This window comes from Hydra vulgaris, chromosome 12, assembly GCF_038396675.1.
Source record: "Hydra vulgaris chromosome 12, alternate assembly HydraT2T_AEP".
NCBI classification, from domain to species: domain Eukaryota; kingdom Metazoa; phylum Cnidaria; class Hydrozoa; order Anthoathecata; family Hydridae; genus Hydra; species Hydra vulgaris.
This window is the reverse complement of record NC_088931.1, coordinates 20,151,549-20,167,533: the sequence shown is the minus strand read 5'-3', so window position 1 is coordinate 20,167,533 and position 15,985 is coordinate 20,151,549. Positions and strand designations below refer to the sequence as shown.

General features: G+C 25.7%; 1 protein-coding gene across 2 annotated transcripts in view; it reads right to left on the bottom strand.

Moving 5' to 3' along the window:
* Positions 1-4,612: 4,612 nt before the first annotated feature.
* The window catches only part of LOC101239020 (transient receptor potential channel), a 40,070-nt gene continuing 28,697 nt past the window's right edge, over positions 4,613-15,985 (bottom strand). Inside the window, exons 7-17 of one of the 2 annotated variants that reach the window (XM_065812482.1) lie at positions 14,806-14,909; positions 13,722-14,099; positions 12,866-13,089; positions 12,101-12,459; positions 10,292-10,515; positions 10,053-10,175; positions 6,948-7,196; positions 6,262-6,436; positions 5,969-6,095; positions 5,281-5,471; positions 4,613-5,182 (exon numbers count right to left, since the gene is read on the bottom strand). In XM_065812482.1, coding sequence (XP_065668554.1) covers positions 5,067-5,182; positions 5,281-5,471; positions 5,969-6,095; positions 6,262-6,436; positions 6,948-7,196; positions 10,053-10,175; positions 10,292-10,515; positions 12,101-12,459; positions 12,866-13,089; positions 13,722-14,099; positions 14,806-14,909 — 2,270 coding nt within the window. In that variant the 3' untranslated portion in view covers positions 4,613-5,066. The remainder of the gene's footprint in view (positions 5,183-5,280; positions 5,472-5,968; positions 6,096-6,261; positions 6,437-6,947; positions 7,197-10,052; positions 10,176-10,291; positions 10,516-12,100; positions 12,460-12,865; positions 13,090-13,721; positions 14,100-14,805; positions 14,910-15,985) is intronic. The other variant, XM_065812483.1, reaches the window with a different exon arrangement.

The following is a 15,985-nucleotide window of genomic DNA, read 5'->3' as shown; positions in this document are numbered from 1 at the left end:
CCTAAGCTTGTATTGTTGGCGTAACTGGGTTTTCAGTTACACAGTTAACCAGTGCATCTGGGTACCAGCTGGGACCCAACTGGGTATCCCACGTGGTTCCCATTGTGATTTTGTCAGCGGGATCCAACTGGATCCCATCTGGGATTAGTCTGGGTTTTGACGCAAAATCCCATATTAAATCCAGATATTTTTTACGGATACGTGCGTTTTCTTAATTATTTAAAGTTTGTTTCTCGCAGATTCGCGTATTTTTTTTTTCATTCCAGCGTCGCATTTTTTATTAACATAAAAAAAGTACACTTTATATTAAATTCGCTCTAAAGGCAATAAGTTGTATTAAGTAAATAAATATTCGGTCTGACATAATGTGTATGAATTAGTTTAAAGAACAGATTTGAATTTCATAATATTTTTAAGCAACAAAAAAACTACTATTATACAATGATTTGATTTAAAACTGTTCGACAATTGTTCTATTCTGCCTCAGTAGTTCTCTCATTACGCCACCATGATTGTATGATAATATTCTTCTTTAATTTGTACCGTTTTTCTTCTTTAGTGCTTTCATTCATTTTTATATTAAGTTTATAAAGTAAAAATAAAGTTTTGCACGATATAACAATTTATAGCATATATACCTCCAAAGAAATACAGATTAGTAATATTTATCGATAACATTAATTAATACATACCGTAAAGTGTGTATCTTGCACATAACAAACAAGTATTGGGCAACTCAAAACACAAGTAAAAAACATAAGCTGGCTCAATACGGTATATAAATTGTGTACATGTAAGATAACAATAGCTGGAATGAAGTAGAGGACTGGGATTTATTTATTACCATAGTTTGTTGTTACATATTAATCACCTCAAAGCAGCTTCAAAAATTAAAGTATTAAAAATAATTACTATTAAATCTCTTAAACAAAAAATTTATTATAATTGTTAAAAATAACAATAAAAATTAAAAAATAAAATAGAAAAATAAATAGTGGAGAATTGAAACCTCAATATGACACAATTTATAATGCTGTGTAAAATCTTCAGTTGCTATCACCAGTTGCAATCGCAAGTACTGACAGGCAGTCTGCGGGGAATCAAAAAGAATGTTATTTATGAGTAATGTTTGATATTATTGGGCTAGACATGAATAGCTTGTAGACAACAATGGTATAGTAAAACTACTATAAAAATACCACGGGGGTACCAAATGAAGTTTATGTGAAAACTCCTGCAAGTGTATATTCATCCCAAATTATGTCGCATTACGATATATGTACTTTTTAAAAGGCTTTTTTTAATACTTATTTAGAATATTTTATTAAAAAAAATGCAAAATAAAATATTATTGGTCTAAAAAAATGTGTTACCATTATAACATTGACATCTCCTTGTAGTTGACATATCATTTTCAAGCCAGCTCTAACTTCAGCCATAATCCATTAACAGGAGACCAGGCCAAACATTGCAAAAACATGTATATTTTAAAAATTTTGTATATTTTTAATATACAGAAACTATTTTATCTACTTTTATCAAACTCCGTTAACTAATAGCAAAAACTCGGTTAACTCCGTAAAAACTCGGTTTTATTATCACTAACTAATAGTTAGTGATAATAAAACCGAGGGAAGAAAAACTTATCTTCATGAAATATGAAAACATAAATATTGAAAATAAACATGCCAAGTTAATTGTGTACACTTACCAGGTTTAGATAATCCATTTTATAGGAGATTTTGCATAAATTTTATGTGTCAAAATTATATATGCCATATACTAACATCTGTTAAAGTAATGTACTTTCTCTTTTTAATCTTTAATTAACTCAAACCAACTCTAAAAACATAGATATTATTATACTCTTATAAAAAAGTTACTAACAATAGTGTTTAGGATGTCATGCTAAGCACTATTCTTAATAACAGAGAACTTTTTTTTTATGTTTTAAGATGTTCTAAAATGTTAAAATTGTAACCACACTGTATTACATTGTAGTTACAATTTTAACTTTCTACAGTATGAAACAATAAAGTTATTTGTGTGTAATAAAAGTTTCAATTAATTGTCACAGGCTATTATATTATTTTTTTAGAGTGTGTATAACCAACATACATATTTATGTTATTTATTATTTATATTATGTATAAACAACATACATACTTATATTATTTATTTTTAGAGTGTGTATAAACAACATACGTATTTATGTTATTTATGCAATAGAGTAGTATTTAATTTATACAATAGCAGTTCAGTGGTAATTAATAAAGACACATTATTATGTGTCTTATTATATTGTGTCTTACAACTTACCACTGAACTGCTAACGTATAAATTAAATACTGCTCTATTGCATAAATAACATGCATGGTATGTTAGCATAATGCTTTCATAGAAAATTAACAACAATAAACAAATAGATAACATTTGTAGACCTCTTTTAGACTAACTAAGTTCATAACATTAGACATAACATAAATCTATATTTTAATAGGCTAGCAATTCCTCTAATATACGAAGTCTTTTCACTAAAAAAGACATATCTAAATCAAGCTAAAAATTTTAACCTAATTTAGATATGTTTCTTTTTAAATACATTTACAATCTTAGGGCTTTTTTTAAGAGATCAAGGTCATTTAAATTTTGCATAGCGGCAAATTGAAAAAAAACTGAAACGGGAAACAACTTCATTTAATGGAAGGAAATACAACTTTATCTGATCGTTGTTATTACCATCATTAACAAAAATAACAGCAACAATATATTTTGTTGCTAAACAACAATACTGTAAACCGAAGTTTGTTTCTAATACTAGCAACAAACTTCGTAAATATACTAATTTATTTACTTATCTATGCTTAAATAGCATAGCATCTCTTTTTATAACTAAAATATTTTTATTTTTATCTCTTTGAAACACACTCTCTTTAAGTTTTCCTACTGAAGGTACACTTACTATTCATAACTTCTGCCTAAATTCATTGCTTCTTTTCAAATCATTTACAAGAGTCACAACACACACCCATCTAATCATATTCTATCCTAAACATCATCAACCAACCCTTTGTATAGTAAATCTTTCAGTTAGAAAAAGATAACTCTTATCTTGGCCCAGACACAACTTAATTTAACTCTTGATGCTTTTTCTGCTTCATCAGCTGAACCAACCGTATCTCCAAGAAAACAAAACTTACCTACACATTCTATTTTTCCATATTAATTTTTTTGCACTCAAAACCAATATTATTAACAGCAGATAGTATACTACTAGACCTCTTGTGAACAATTGGTTACAAACTGTACAAACCTTAGAGTTTGCTGCAACCTGTCTTCACACTTCATAAGGCCAGTTTTCAGTATTTCTTTTAAAATCTTCTTCTTGTATTCTTAACCGCAATTCTGCAAGCAACCATTAATAAGTTACTGGAAAACAAAAAATTAAGTTAAAGAGCTTAAGTTAAGGAAACGGTTAACAGAAATCGTGAAAAGTTGTCGGTTGAATGAGTCAGCAAAATGGGAAAAGATGAAAATTGGAGAGAGTTCCAAAGATTTAAAGTGCGGGGGAAAAAGCTAGAACAACAACAAAAAAAAAACTCTTTCTCTTTTTTTTGACCTCGTCTAACAGAGGAAGAACATCATTAGTATGACAACAGTATTCCATACAGGCGAATATGAGATTTGTAGAGGTAAAGAATAGAATCAGAAGAAAGAAAATGGCGTGCACGATTAAAAAAATTAATATTAGCAGATATCTTCTCAGTGGAAACACTAACGGGCTTTTTGATTGTTTTGATAATAATATAAAAACAAAAGAATTTTCTTTTTAAAGCAGAGGAGTGTAATGTAAAACTTGTAAAGCAAGTGTAATGTAAAAGTAGGAAAATAGCGATTGGAGTTACCCTACTTTAATCCTAAGTACTTTTTTCTAATGTAACCCCCTCCCCCCCTAATAATTTTATTCTTTTTATGATTTTATTTTAACAAAAATTAAAATTATTTAACAGATTTCAATTTTTATCCCCAAAAATTTTCGTTAAAAAGTTGCGACCATTTAAAGTTATTTGTTGGGGTAAAAGGGGTAAATAAAAGACTTGAAATACCTATAATTTTTCAACTACAATGATTTTTTGATGAAACTTTAAATCTTACGAACTATTTCTATTTCTTTTAAGATGTGACAAAAAAAACTAACTTTATTTTATTTCACCCATACATGAGGCAAGGCACCCAAATTTTCTAGTAGAGATTGTTTCCAGGCTCTAATCACCGTAACTTTCTGTAAAACATTATTATACGGCTCCAGTATTAAAATTACAAAATTTTAAATTTGCACTATGTTTGAAAGTTACTTATCTTGAACACCGAAAACCCAGGACCTTCCCATTTAACTCTCCCCAACCCCTCCTTTTTTTATTTTTTTTGTAAGACAACGGCACAATAAAAAAAGGTGTTGTGGTTTCTTGTGCACTTTTTTTTTACGTATGAAACATTTCCACAAGGGTGTGGTGGCAAAATTGCTTGAACATTTTATTGAGAAAATTTAAGTAATTTTTTGTTTTGTTTCGTAAGGCGTTTTGAATGCTCTTTGAAATAAAAACTGAAGATATTTTTCAAACAAATTATTTTTCAGATAAATTAATTATTTTCGATTGCATAATAAAACTACCAAGTAAAACTTTAATAGAATTAAATGTTATAATTAAAAATCTCTTCTAAAACCACAAAATTGGCATTTTACTCAAAATACGTTTGAAAAAAAGCTCTGATCTTTAAAAAGTATATTTATTAGGAGATAATTAGTAAAATATAACTTTTCAAATATATTAGCATATTCAGCAAGTTTATTAGCATATACAGCAAATATATAGCAAATAGATATATAGCAAAATATGATTGCTTAACATTACAAGCCATTTCATATATTGTATAATATTAAAGAATTAGTTCCGATCATAAGTTTACAAACCGAGAATTATGCAGCTGCCAAATCGTAAGCGCCATTTTAGACATGTGATATCTATATACCTTTTCTGTTATATTAAATAAACAATTTTGTAGCATCACTGCGTGATGTTACAACATATGCGAATATTTTTGTTTTTCGTTAAAAGCTGAGACTTGCAGTCTTTCTCAAAATCATTGATCTCTTGTCGCTGGTGTTCAGTCAAAAAACTTTCTGAAAGAACCACATGTAAATTTAAATAAATTGAAAGTTGAGAATACTAAGTTTCAACAACAAAAAAAAAAAAACGCTGCAAACTAAAGCTAACTTACTTAAAACTTTTTTCCTAGTTTGTTTTTTACCAAGGCACAGATTTATCAAAAAATTAAAAACCATATAAATATGACACAAAATGATAAAAGGTGGTGGTAAAGGCGGGCGATTAGCATATTCTCGAATTAAACCATAACGTTCAAACATCCATACTTGCTTAGCACGAGATTGCACGTCTTGATAAGTATTACTTTAATAAAAAATATATATTAATAAGAAAAAATTACAAAAGACTTTTATTTACATGAGACTTAAATTACATAAAAGTCAAGTCATCTTCATCAAACATCAGTAAAAATTCATTTCAATCGTTAATAGGTAAAAAAAACATTGTTATATAATTTGCAAACATGCCACTAATAGGAGTGCACCACATAATTATAACAAATATTCGAACGTTACAAAATCTTTATAAATCTTTTTATAAAAAATCATTCACATGAATTTCTTTATGTCAGAATGGCATAAGAAATAATTTTCTAGCCTTTAAAGTATTTCAGTGAAGCATAATATTTTTCAAATCAATTTTAGATTTAAACTTTGTTAAACAGTGGTCTATGACAGATGCTTTAAATTTTTTAAAGTTGATTTTTTTTAAATCATAATCTACATTTGACATCACTTATACCTGCTCATCACAAGCCTATGAACCTAATCAAAATTGGGCACAGAGCTAAAAATACTTACTTAAATATAGCAATTAGTAAATTTAAAAGCAAAACGTTAGCAATCAAAAGATACGCTCCAAGGAGTATCCAAACAATAGGTTCTGCATAATTATTGGTCATATCTGTCCCAAAACGAGTTTTATTTGCTAAAAAAAATTTAAACAGCAAAAAAATACTTTCAGAATTTCATTTAAAAGAATTAATAATAATAATAAAAAGTGTATCTATAAAAATAATAATAAAATAATAACAATTAATAATAGTAATAATAATAAAATAAAAAAAAACTCTATAAATGTATAAAAAATGTACTTTGAGCGTCTCGATCTATAAATAACTCTCCATATATGTTAAAGTAAGGACGAAATATTGATTGAACAAACATATGTTTTTCACTATCTTGTGGACTTAGTATAGAGGCAGTTGAGATACCAAATGCCAAAAGAAATACAAAAAGAATAACCAAAAAATATACCATATCTAGAAACTAAGACAAAAAAAATAAGTAAATAATTTCTTAACTATAGTGGCTTTGGGAAGGTATTAAAAAAAAAATTAATTAAATAATGATATAATTATAATAAAAAATTTGTTATATAATAATAATAATAATAATAATAATAACAATAATAAATCTAATCATAATTATAATAATAATAATTCTAAACAAAATGGTTTTTGTTTATTTCTAATCTTGATTGTGTATAATTAACTTAAATAAACACCTTCTTGACTGAAGATAGGAGAACTTTTTTCCATTTCGTTTCAACTTAAATAAACTAAAGAATTTAGATTTAAATAAAGAACTTTTTTCCCTTTCTTTTTATTACTCAATGGTGATCATTAATAATAATTAATAATTTTTTAAAATACTTTTGTTAACTTATTATATTTTTGTATTTTATAACTCTAAAATCTTAGTTTAAAAAATGTTTTAGTTTTAGTTTTTATTGCTCATAAAAAAAAAAAAAAAAAATTAATTTTTGTAATAAATTTACCATTTTAGAAATCATAACAACATATAGCCCCAGCATCCTATTAACATAAAATACATTTAGCAAACGAAGCACCCACATTCCAGCATTAATTGCATATATATTGTGAGCCACATCAGAAGTCCTTTCATCAAAACGTAACCCAAACCCAATGAAAAAGATTAATATTGCTAGCACATCTAATCTATTCCAGTAACTGGACCACCAATTACAAAATTTCCCTTTAATCAATAATGATTCTTCTTGGTTAATCTAAATAAAATTATATTATTAAAATTAGTTTCTTTGTAAAACAAGTTAATATTGTATTTAAATTTTCAAGCTAATTTAACTGTTTATATTTTCAAAATATTTTTAATTTGTTTGCCAACTTTTTAAGAGGTAAAATAAAAAGACTATTAAAATTGGTCTCATACTTTATTTATGTTTTGATTCTAATAATTTGCTTTAACTAATTAAAAATCATCAAAATTTGAAACAAAGAGTTACAAAGCCTACAAAGAATTGGACTATTTTTGACAGGTTTTTTATGTTTTAACAGTTTATGCTTTTATGGTTAAAAACAGTTTTTTGTGAGTAAAAAAACAATTTTTTTTAAATCTAATTCTCTTTAAACAAGGCTGCAAGCAAATAGTGGTTGCTTGTTAGGACTAGAAAAAAAAAAGAGTTACAGAGCAAGGAAACAGTTAGCATAAGACATGAAAAGTTGAAGGTTGTATGAGTCAAGAAAAGATGAAGATGAAAGAGAGCTCCAAAGGATTTAGGTGGAGGAAAAAAACTAGTCAAATAAAAGTTTTTTGAGCAGGCAAGAACAGATATAATAAAAGGATGCATCTTTGTTGAATAATGTGTCAGGAGAGAATGAGTTTTTGTTGTTTTATTATTATAAAAATAGACAATAATAGTTCGTTTGATCAGTAACCATGTTAATATTTTTAGAAAAGAGAGAAAGATGCAACCTTATGACAATGGGAGATAAGCTTGGTAGATAAAGCATGCCCAACTACTTTACAATGCGTTTTTAGACCTTGTCTAGAAGAGAAAGAGCATCATTAGAAGAACCAGCCCAAATATGAGCAGTATTTCAATCAGGGATAAATAGGAGATTTGTAGAGGTAGAGAATGGAATCAGGAATAAGAAAATGGCAAACACAATAAAAAGAAGCAACCTTAGCAGATGTTAACTTTACAATTGCTTGTATATATGGTTTCCATGAGAGGTCAGTAGTGAATGATAATCAAAAAAAAAGCAAAGAAGAGAACCCGGTGAAAGAGTTGCCATTCATTATTATATGAACATAAACAATTTTGCGTTACTAGCAATAAATAACCAAGTTTTGTTGGAGTTTAAATTCACAAGCCACTGCAAGCCCCAATCTGTTACAGAAGTGATATCATATTTAAGATCGACTGTTTGTTTTAAGTAATTAGATATAGCAGCTGCACAAGAAGTTGAAAACCATGGAATAGAATGAGGTTTGATTTGGAACTGACAAGAAGGAATAAAAGCATCCATACCTGCCTGGATCCAGGAGATTGTGTAGGAGGCACATTTATTAGCAAAAAAAGAATCCCAGCTATCTTCAATATTAATGATAGATAAAATAACATGCAATGATAGGCTGAGTCTGAAAAAGAAGTACTTAATGAGAATTAATAGAGATCATTGTATGGTCGAAACCACCTTAAGGTTAACAAGGAGAAACTTAACACAAGATAGGGTCAGAGACAAGACACAAATCAAGGAGTGAAGGTAAGTGATTAGGGTTGTCTGGAAAATGAGCCACAAAGTTAACTTAATGGGTAAGAGATTGAAATACAGAACCTATGGGCTTATGGTACCAGCAGGGTCAGTGAAGTTAGACCCTAGCCATTTATTATGATGAGCATTCAAGTCACTGATAATAACAATATTGGCAGAAGGGTAAAGGAAAAGGGCATGGTCAATTTGATCAAAAATTACTATAAGAGTGCTTGAGAAGTTACTATAAGAGAATTATCTATAAGAGTGCAGTCTTGGGAAGAAGGAGAATGATAAAGAACAAAGAGAAAGGTGATAGAGTGAAAATGTGCTAAGCAAAAGCACACAAAAGATTGGTCAGCTGATTCAAACCTGATTTCTCAATAAATTGGTAAACTGATACATAGGTATACATCCAAGCCAAGCATGTATTGGAGCCTTTGCAAATCAAAGGATAGTAGCAATCAATTTTGAGATCTAAAGAAAAAACAGCCAAAACTAAGTTTGTCCCACAAAGAGCAATCAAGTTTGGTGAATTTTTCAAGAGGTAAGATTCAACAGATGGAAAGTTACTTTGAAGACCACAAAGGGTAGTGCTCAAAGTAATTTTCCATAAATTCTTCCTTAAATAAGATTGCAACCTGAAATATACCCCAAGAGTGTAAAAATGGCTTCAAAAATTGTTTCCATAACAATATTATAAAGATGCTAGATTGGCCATCACAACCCATGGACATGAAACCTATAGAAAACCTGTGGAAAAAGTTTTAAAAAAAATAAGTGAAAAAAATTAGAAAAATAAAACCAAATTATGGTAACTATTAAAAGTTGCTTGGTATAGTATTCCAAACATGTTGCTGTACAACCATGTAACCAATGCATGTCAAACAGTATTTGACTCTATGGAACTCCAACCATAACATGTCAATTAGTATTTGACTCTATGCCTTTAAGATACAAAGCAGTACTGGAAGCAATCCTACCAAATATTAAATAAAAATTTTTGATATTTGATACAACAAAAAAATTTGCAACTTTTTTTTGACCTTGATTAAAACCAATTTTTCATTCAACAATTCAAGACATAATTTTTATAAACTATTTCTTGCATTTAGTTATAGAACATAGAAATTTATGTTTTTATCATTTATCACTTTAAACCAATAAAAAATAACTAATTTTAAATACATGTCTTTTTTTTTGTCCAGTATTGTGTGTGTGTGTGTGTGTGTGTGTGTGTGTGTGTGTGTGTGTGTGTGTGTGTGTGTGTGTGTGTGTGTGTGTGTGTGTGTGTGAATGTATGCAAACATATTTTGAAATTCTTTATCATAAGTGTACGCAAAGCATTGTTTTACACTTCATTATACCTCATTTATTTCTTCAATTGTAAAGGAAAGAATATAAACTGCCAAAATCCATTCCTCAATTAACGGTTTTGTATCAGACATCGCAACATATGCAAACAAAAGTAGAAAGATCAAATAACTAAACTAAAACCGCAAAAATATTTTTAAATTTTGTTATAACTTAAAATATTGAAAATAAAATACATAAGGATACAAATTTTAATTCAAAAAATATAAAAACTATAAAAAAAAACTCTTACCAAATTCGTAATAAACTTTACAACAGGTGTATGAAAATAGAAATTCCACACTTTATTTATAAAACTAATCTTTTGATTAATTGGTTTTTCTTTTGTATTCTTAATTTCTTTTTTTTTATTTTTAAAAATGGACTTTGATCTGCTTAAATGCAACGCTTCGTCTCTTGCACTGTGCATCTTTTTCTGTTCTTCAAGGTTTACGCATGTAGCGTAAACAGACCGTTCTTAAAAGTGATAAATACATTTACAACGTTTTCAAAAACTTATTATTAAAAATAAAAAATTATATATTTTAACTTAAGAGTTATTAGGAAATAAAATTAATAAACAAAAGGATTAATGCAAGGTTTGAAAAAGGTTTTCGTATTTAAAGGTACTTTTCTTTTTTTTTATATAACTTTTCAAACTTTTACTAGCCCTAATAGTAAACTTAAAGAAAACAATTTTTAAGTTTTTAGATTCTACTCAACAGTGTTAACATAACTAAAGTTAAAATCTCTTGAAAAAGTGTGTTAACACCATTATAGATCCTAGTTCTAATTTTTATGTTAAATATTAATTAAATATATTTGTTAAAATACAACATTTCTATTAATTTTCACAAAAAATTTAAGAGTTCAGACCAAGATAGAACTTATAATTAAGAAATACTGCCAATAAATGATCATTACAGATGATGTTATTAAACTATGATGTTCATTTTAACTTAGCACCTTTTTATTTAAAATCTTATAAAAAATCTGGACAAGCGATGTGTGATTAAAAAATAGTAATTTTTACGAAACAAAAAAATCTTTGGTATGGGTTTCTGGCCAAAAATATTTTCATTTTATGTTTATTAACTTCTATCTTCTAACTTCTATTAACTTCTAATATACGAAACTTGGGTAATTTTTTTAAGAAAATATATGAAACTTGGGTCATTTTTATAAAAAAATATAAGAAACTTGGGTCATTTTTATAAGAAAATATATGAAACTTGGATTATTTTTATAAGAAAATATATAAAACTTGGGTCATTTTTATAAGAATATATATGAAACTTTAATTATTTTTATAAGAAAATATATGAAACTTGGGTTATTTTTATAAAAAAATATATAAAATTTGGGTTATTTTTTATATAGAAAACTTTTACACAGTCAGAGTAGATGTTGCTTAAAAATGTTGCTTTAAGATGCTTTAACCCTTACATCATCCTTATCATGGGGGGGGGGGGGGTTGCAAAGATACAGCTTTTCAAAAGTTTGGTTATCTGAAAGTAAATTGAGCATAAGACAAGAGAAGTTTATCAATCATCTATTATAAAAAATTAAAAGCATTTTTATTGTAATATTTTTCAAAATGTTACAATAATTTTGCATTTGAAACTTGACATGGACAATAAGTAGAGTCTATTAATTTCAACTAATTGGTTGAATGTGTGATAATAGATTAGGATTAGGATTTTCAACTAATTATATCATAAAAATAAAATCTTTTAATTTTAATTAAAATTGCATTCAAAAAACAAAAACTAATTTATTTAAAAGTTCATTTCTTTTGAACATGTCAAAAATGTAACAAGTTTTTAAGTTCTATAAACTCTTCAATGATCTATTCCATGACTTTGAAGAAAAATAAACCACACTATAAACTAGGTAAAATAATTTGCTAATTAATTAAACATTAAACTAATTGTTGAATTAATTAAAAATTGAACTAATTGTTGAATTAATTAAAAATTAAACTAATTGTTGAATTAATTAAAAATTAAACTAATTGTTGAATTGATTGAAAACCAATATAAACAACAAATTCTGTTCTTACTTTTTTTACATAAAAAAGAACAACAATTAATTATCCTGCATTGATTTTCTGATGAATCTATTTCAGTATATGTAAAATTCTCTTGAAACTCTAGTAAACTTATGCATGGTGGAAATATAATTGCAAACAAATATTGAAACCACGTTAAGTTTGTCTTGATATACCCTGTCCAAACATCATTTAACAAATTTTGAACTGCATGATGGGATACAAAATCTTTGTGATATGCTAAAACAGCTAAACTTAAACATGTAGTATTCCTATTCTGAATAATGCTGCATGTGAGAAGTTTCTCAGTGAGCATTCGATCTGTCCCATAACACTGATTCAGTAAATCTACACATAATTTACTAAAATCCCTAAAAAATAAATAAATATGAAATCATAAGTTTTGATCAATCAAAATATTTTAATTTAATTTGAAAAATGTTTTTAAGTTACAAGCTAAACAAAGATAAATCAGAAAGTTAATAAAAAAACAAGACAACAATATTGAAATCTAATTTTATTTATTACGATTTCTTATTTGCGTTGTGTTTCTCAATTGCATAATGTAAATTTATATTTACCTAATGTTGCTTAACACCTTTTTACCGCTAATTTTTAATTATAATTTTCATGTTCTCAATTACAATTATGAAAAGATGTAGTTATCAAGGATTAAATCTTTTTGAAAATTAACCACTCAGTTTAGTTGTTATTCTAACAAACAATCTAACTATGTGAAACAAAATTATTTAAAAAATAATAATTTAAAAATCTCACTCGGCTTTTTGTTTTGAACGTTGCACAACATTATCAGGTAGATCAAATTCTTTTGCTTTTCTCACAAAGCATTTACAAATTTCTCTTCCAAAAAAAGCTTTAGCTAAAGATTGCTCTTCAAAACTCCAAAAGTAAGTTGCCATTTTATGCATGTTATTAACCAAAGCAAGGAAAAAAAGCTCTTTAAAAGGATAAGAGAAATGACCAGCAGTGTAATCTTTGTCCTTAATAAAAAAAGTACAATTACCAGTTAACTGAGTTGTGCCAATATATGGCCACTTGTGATTCAAGTCATGTGTTTGGTGTTATTTTTTTTTTATCAGATTAATTTGAATTTCATAATATATTTATTTAAAAAAATGCACTAGTTGTTTTACTTCAAAGGTTTTTATAGTGAGTCATATAAATTTATGAAACTATAAAAAAATTATTAAACAATTGTTTAATATTTATTGTTTAATTTAATTTTTATAAATAAAACTTCTTAGTAAAATAGACAGTCCGATTCTTTATACATAAACAGAAAACAGTAATCAATTTACAAAAAAAAAAAAAAAAAAAAGTAATAAATTTACATACATTTATTTACATACATTATTCTAAATAATTTATTTACATATTTATTTACATACATTATTCTAAATGAGCCCAGATATAGAATTTTTTCCTAGAGTAGGGAAATGCAGGGGAAATGTGGAGCAAGGGGGACAGAATAATAGATAAAAATATAAGTATTAAAATTCTTTATAAAAAACATTTTAAAATAGTACATTTCAAGGAGAAGAACAGTCACCTTAATTACTCCCTTTGGTTTCTGTCTAAAAAAATCACATATAAAACAATAAACAAAAAGTACCTTTATAAACAAATCAATTTCATGATTACTAAATAAGTAACAAGCCTTTTGTATAGCTTCTTTTACGTTTTTTAAAGATATTGAAACATGATATGGATCTAAATTTTCATATGAGCAGAGCAAATTGATCACAATCTTTAAATCCTCAGAAGTCTTATTATCCAATGCTGGTTTAAAATCTTTGACTATATTAAAGAAGTTTAACAAGTTAGGTTTATTTTTTAACTGAGTAACTTTGTATCGGTAACCATAAAGAAACTCAAGAACATTTAATGTGAGTAGAGTTTGTATATTAATGCCATAACTTAAAAACAATTTCACAAAATCCACACGATTAACTGCTAAAGCTACAACCATTGCATTTTTCAGAGCTATTTCCTAAAAATTCAACTTTTTAAAATATCAATTTATCAATGCTCATTATTTTGATTAAAATTTAATATTAAATTAATCTGCAAAACATATCTAAGAAATTAAGAGACTTTTTATTTACATTACATAAACTTATAAGCAAATCACTACTGAAAATTAAGATAAAACTGCAAATGGTGCCTGAAATATGAACTAATATTTTAATTGTCTTTTAACAAATACAATAATAAATGATATTTTATAATACTTTTAATGAGTACAATAATGAATACAATAAATAAAATTTTCAAGATCTAATATAAAAAATAAACAATTTAAATTTTTAAGGTTTCAATTTTTAAAACTTAAAGGTTGCTAAGGATATTAAAAATTTTAAAATAATTAAAAAATAATCAACAAAGGTTCAAGAATTTAAAGTTATAAAATTATACTGGCTAACCAAAACTTAAAAGAAAAAAAAACAAAAAAGACTTGACTAACTAAAAATTTATTCAACCAACCACAAATTTATTTGAACAACCATATTGGCCTTACAAAACCTCAAAAGTCCATAAATTTTGATCACTGGAAATTCCCCAGGCATTTAAGTAATTAAACTTTTTTACATAAACATAGAATTAAAATTATTTCAAACAATTATGTAACTTATATACATAATTACATTATATAGTTCTATAAATAGATTTATAAAATGCAATTTAAAACATTTTACCTCATTCTCTGAAGCTAATTTAGCAACTTTTGAAATACAATCCATGGCCTTTTCTGGTTGATTCCACCATAAAGTAATCAAAAGCTGTTTGAACAAAGATTTTTCTAATAAAAAAAAATAATTTAAAAACAAAATATTTTTGGTGTAATTGTTTGAATATATATATATATATTATATATATATATATATATATATATATATATATATATATATATATATATATATATATATATATATATATATATATATATATATATATATATATGAATGTATATATATATATATATATATATATATATATACATACATACATATATATACATATATATACATATATACATACATACATATATACATATACATATATACATACATACATATATATATATACATACACATATATACATATATACATATATATACATATATATATATATATATATATACATATATATATATATATATATATATATATATATATATATATATATATATACATACATATTCATATATATACATATATACATACATATTCATATATATATATATATATATATATATATATATATATATATATATATATATATATATATATATATATATATATCTTCATATATACATATATATATATATATATATATATATATATATATATATATATATATATATATATATATATATATATATATATATATATATATATATATATATATATATATATATATATATATATATATACATATTCATATATATATATATATATATATATATATATATATATATATATATATATATATATATATGATGTACTATATATGATGTGTATACTATATATATATAGGATGTACTATTAATGTACTATTACTTAATGTACTTCTGAGAAGTACATTAAGTTTAATCATCTTTTAAAAAATTGCAATAATTATGACTAAAAAGTTTTTTTAACTATTTTTGATAACTTTTTTTTTTTACTTATTGTTTTATACCATTTTCAAATATTTATTTTTTATTTGTTTTATTTTTGTTTTATTGATGGGAGTGTATATACATCAAATAACTTAAACAGATAGACATGCAAGGAAAGTTCATACATTGACTGATTAAACAGGTAGAACATGCAAAGAGTGTACATACATCAACTGACAAATAGGTAGAATAAATAAGGTGTGTACATAAGTTG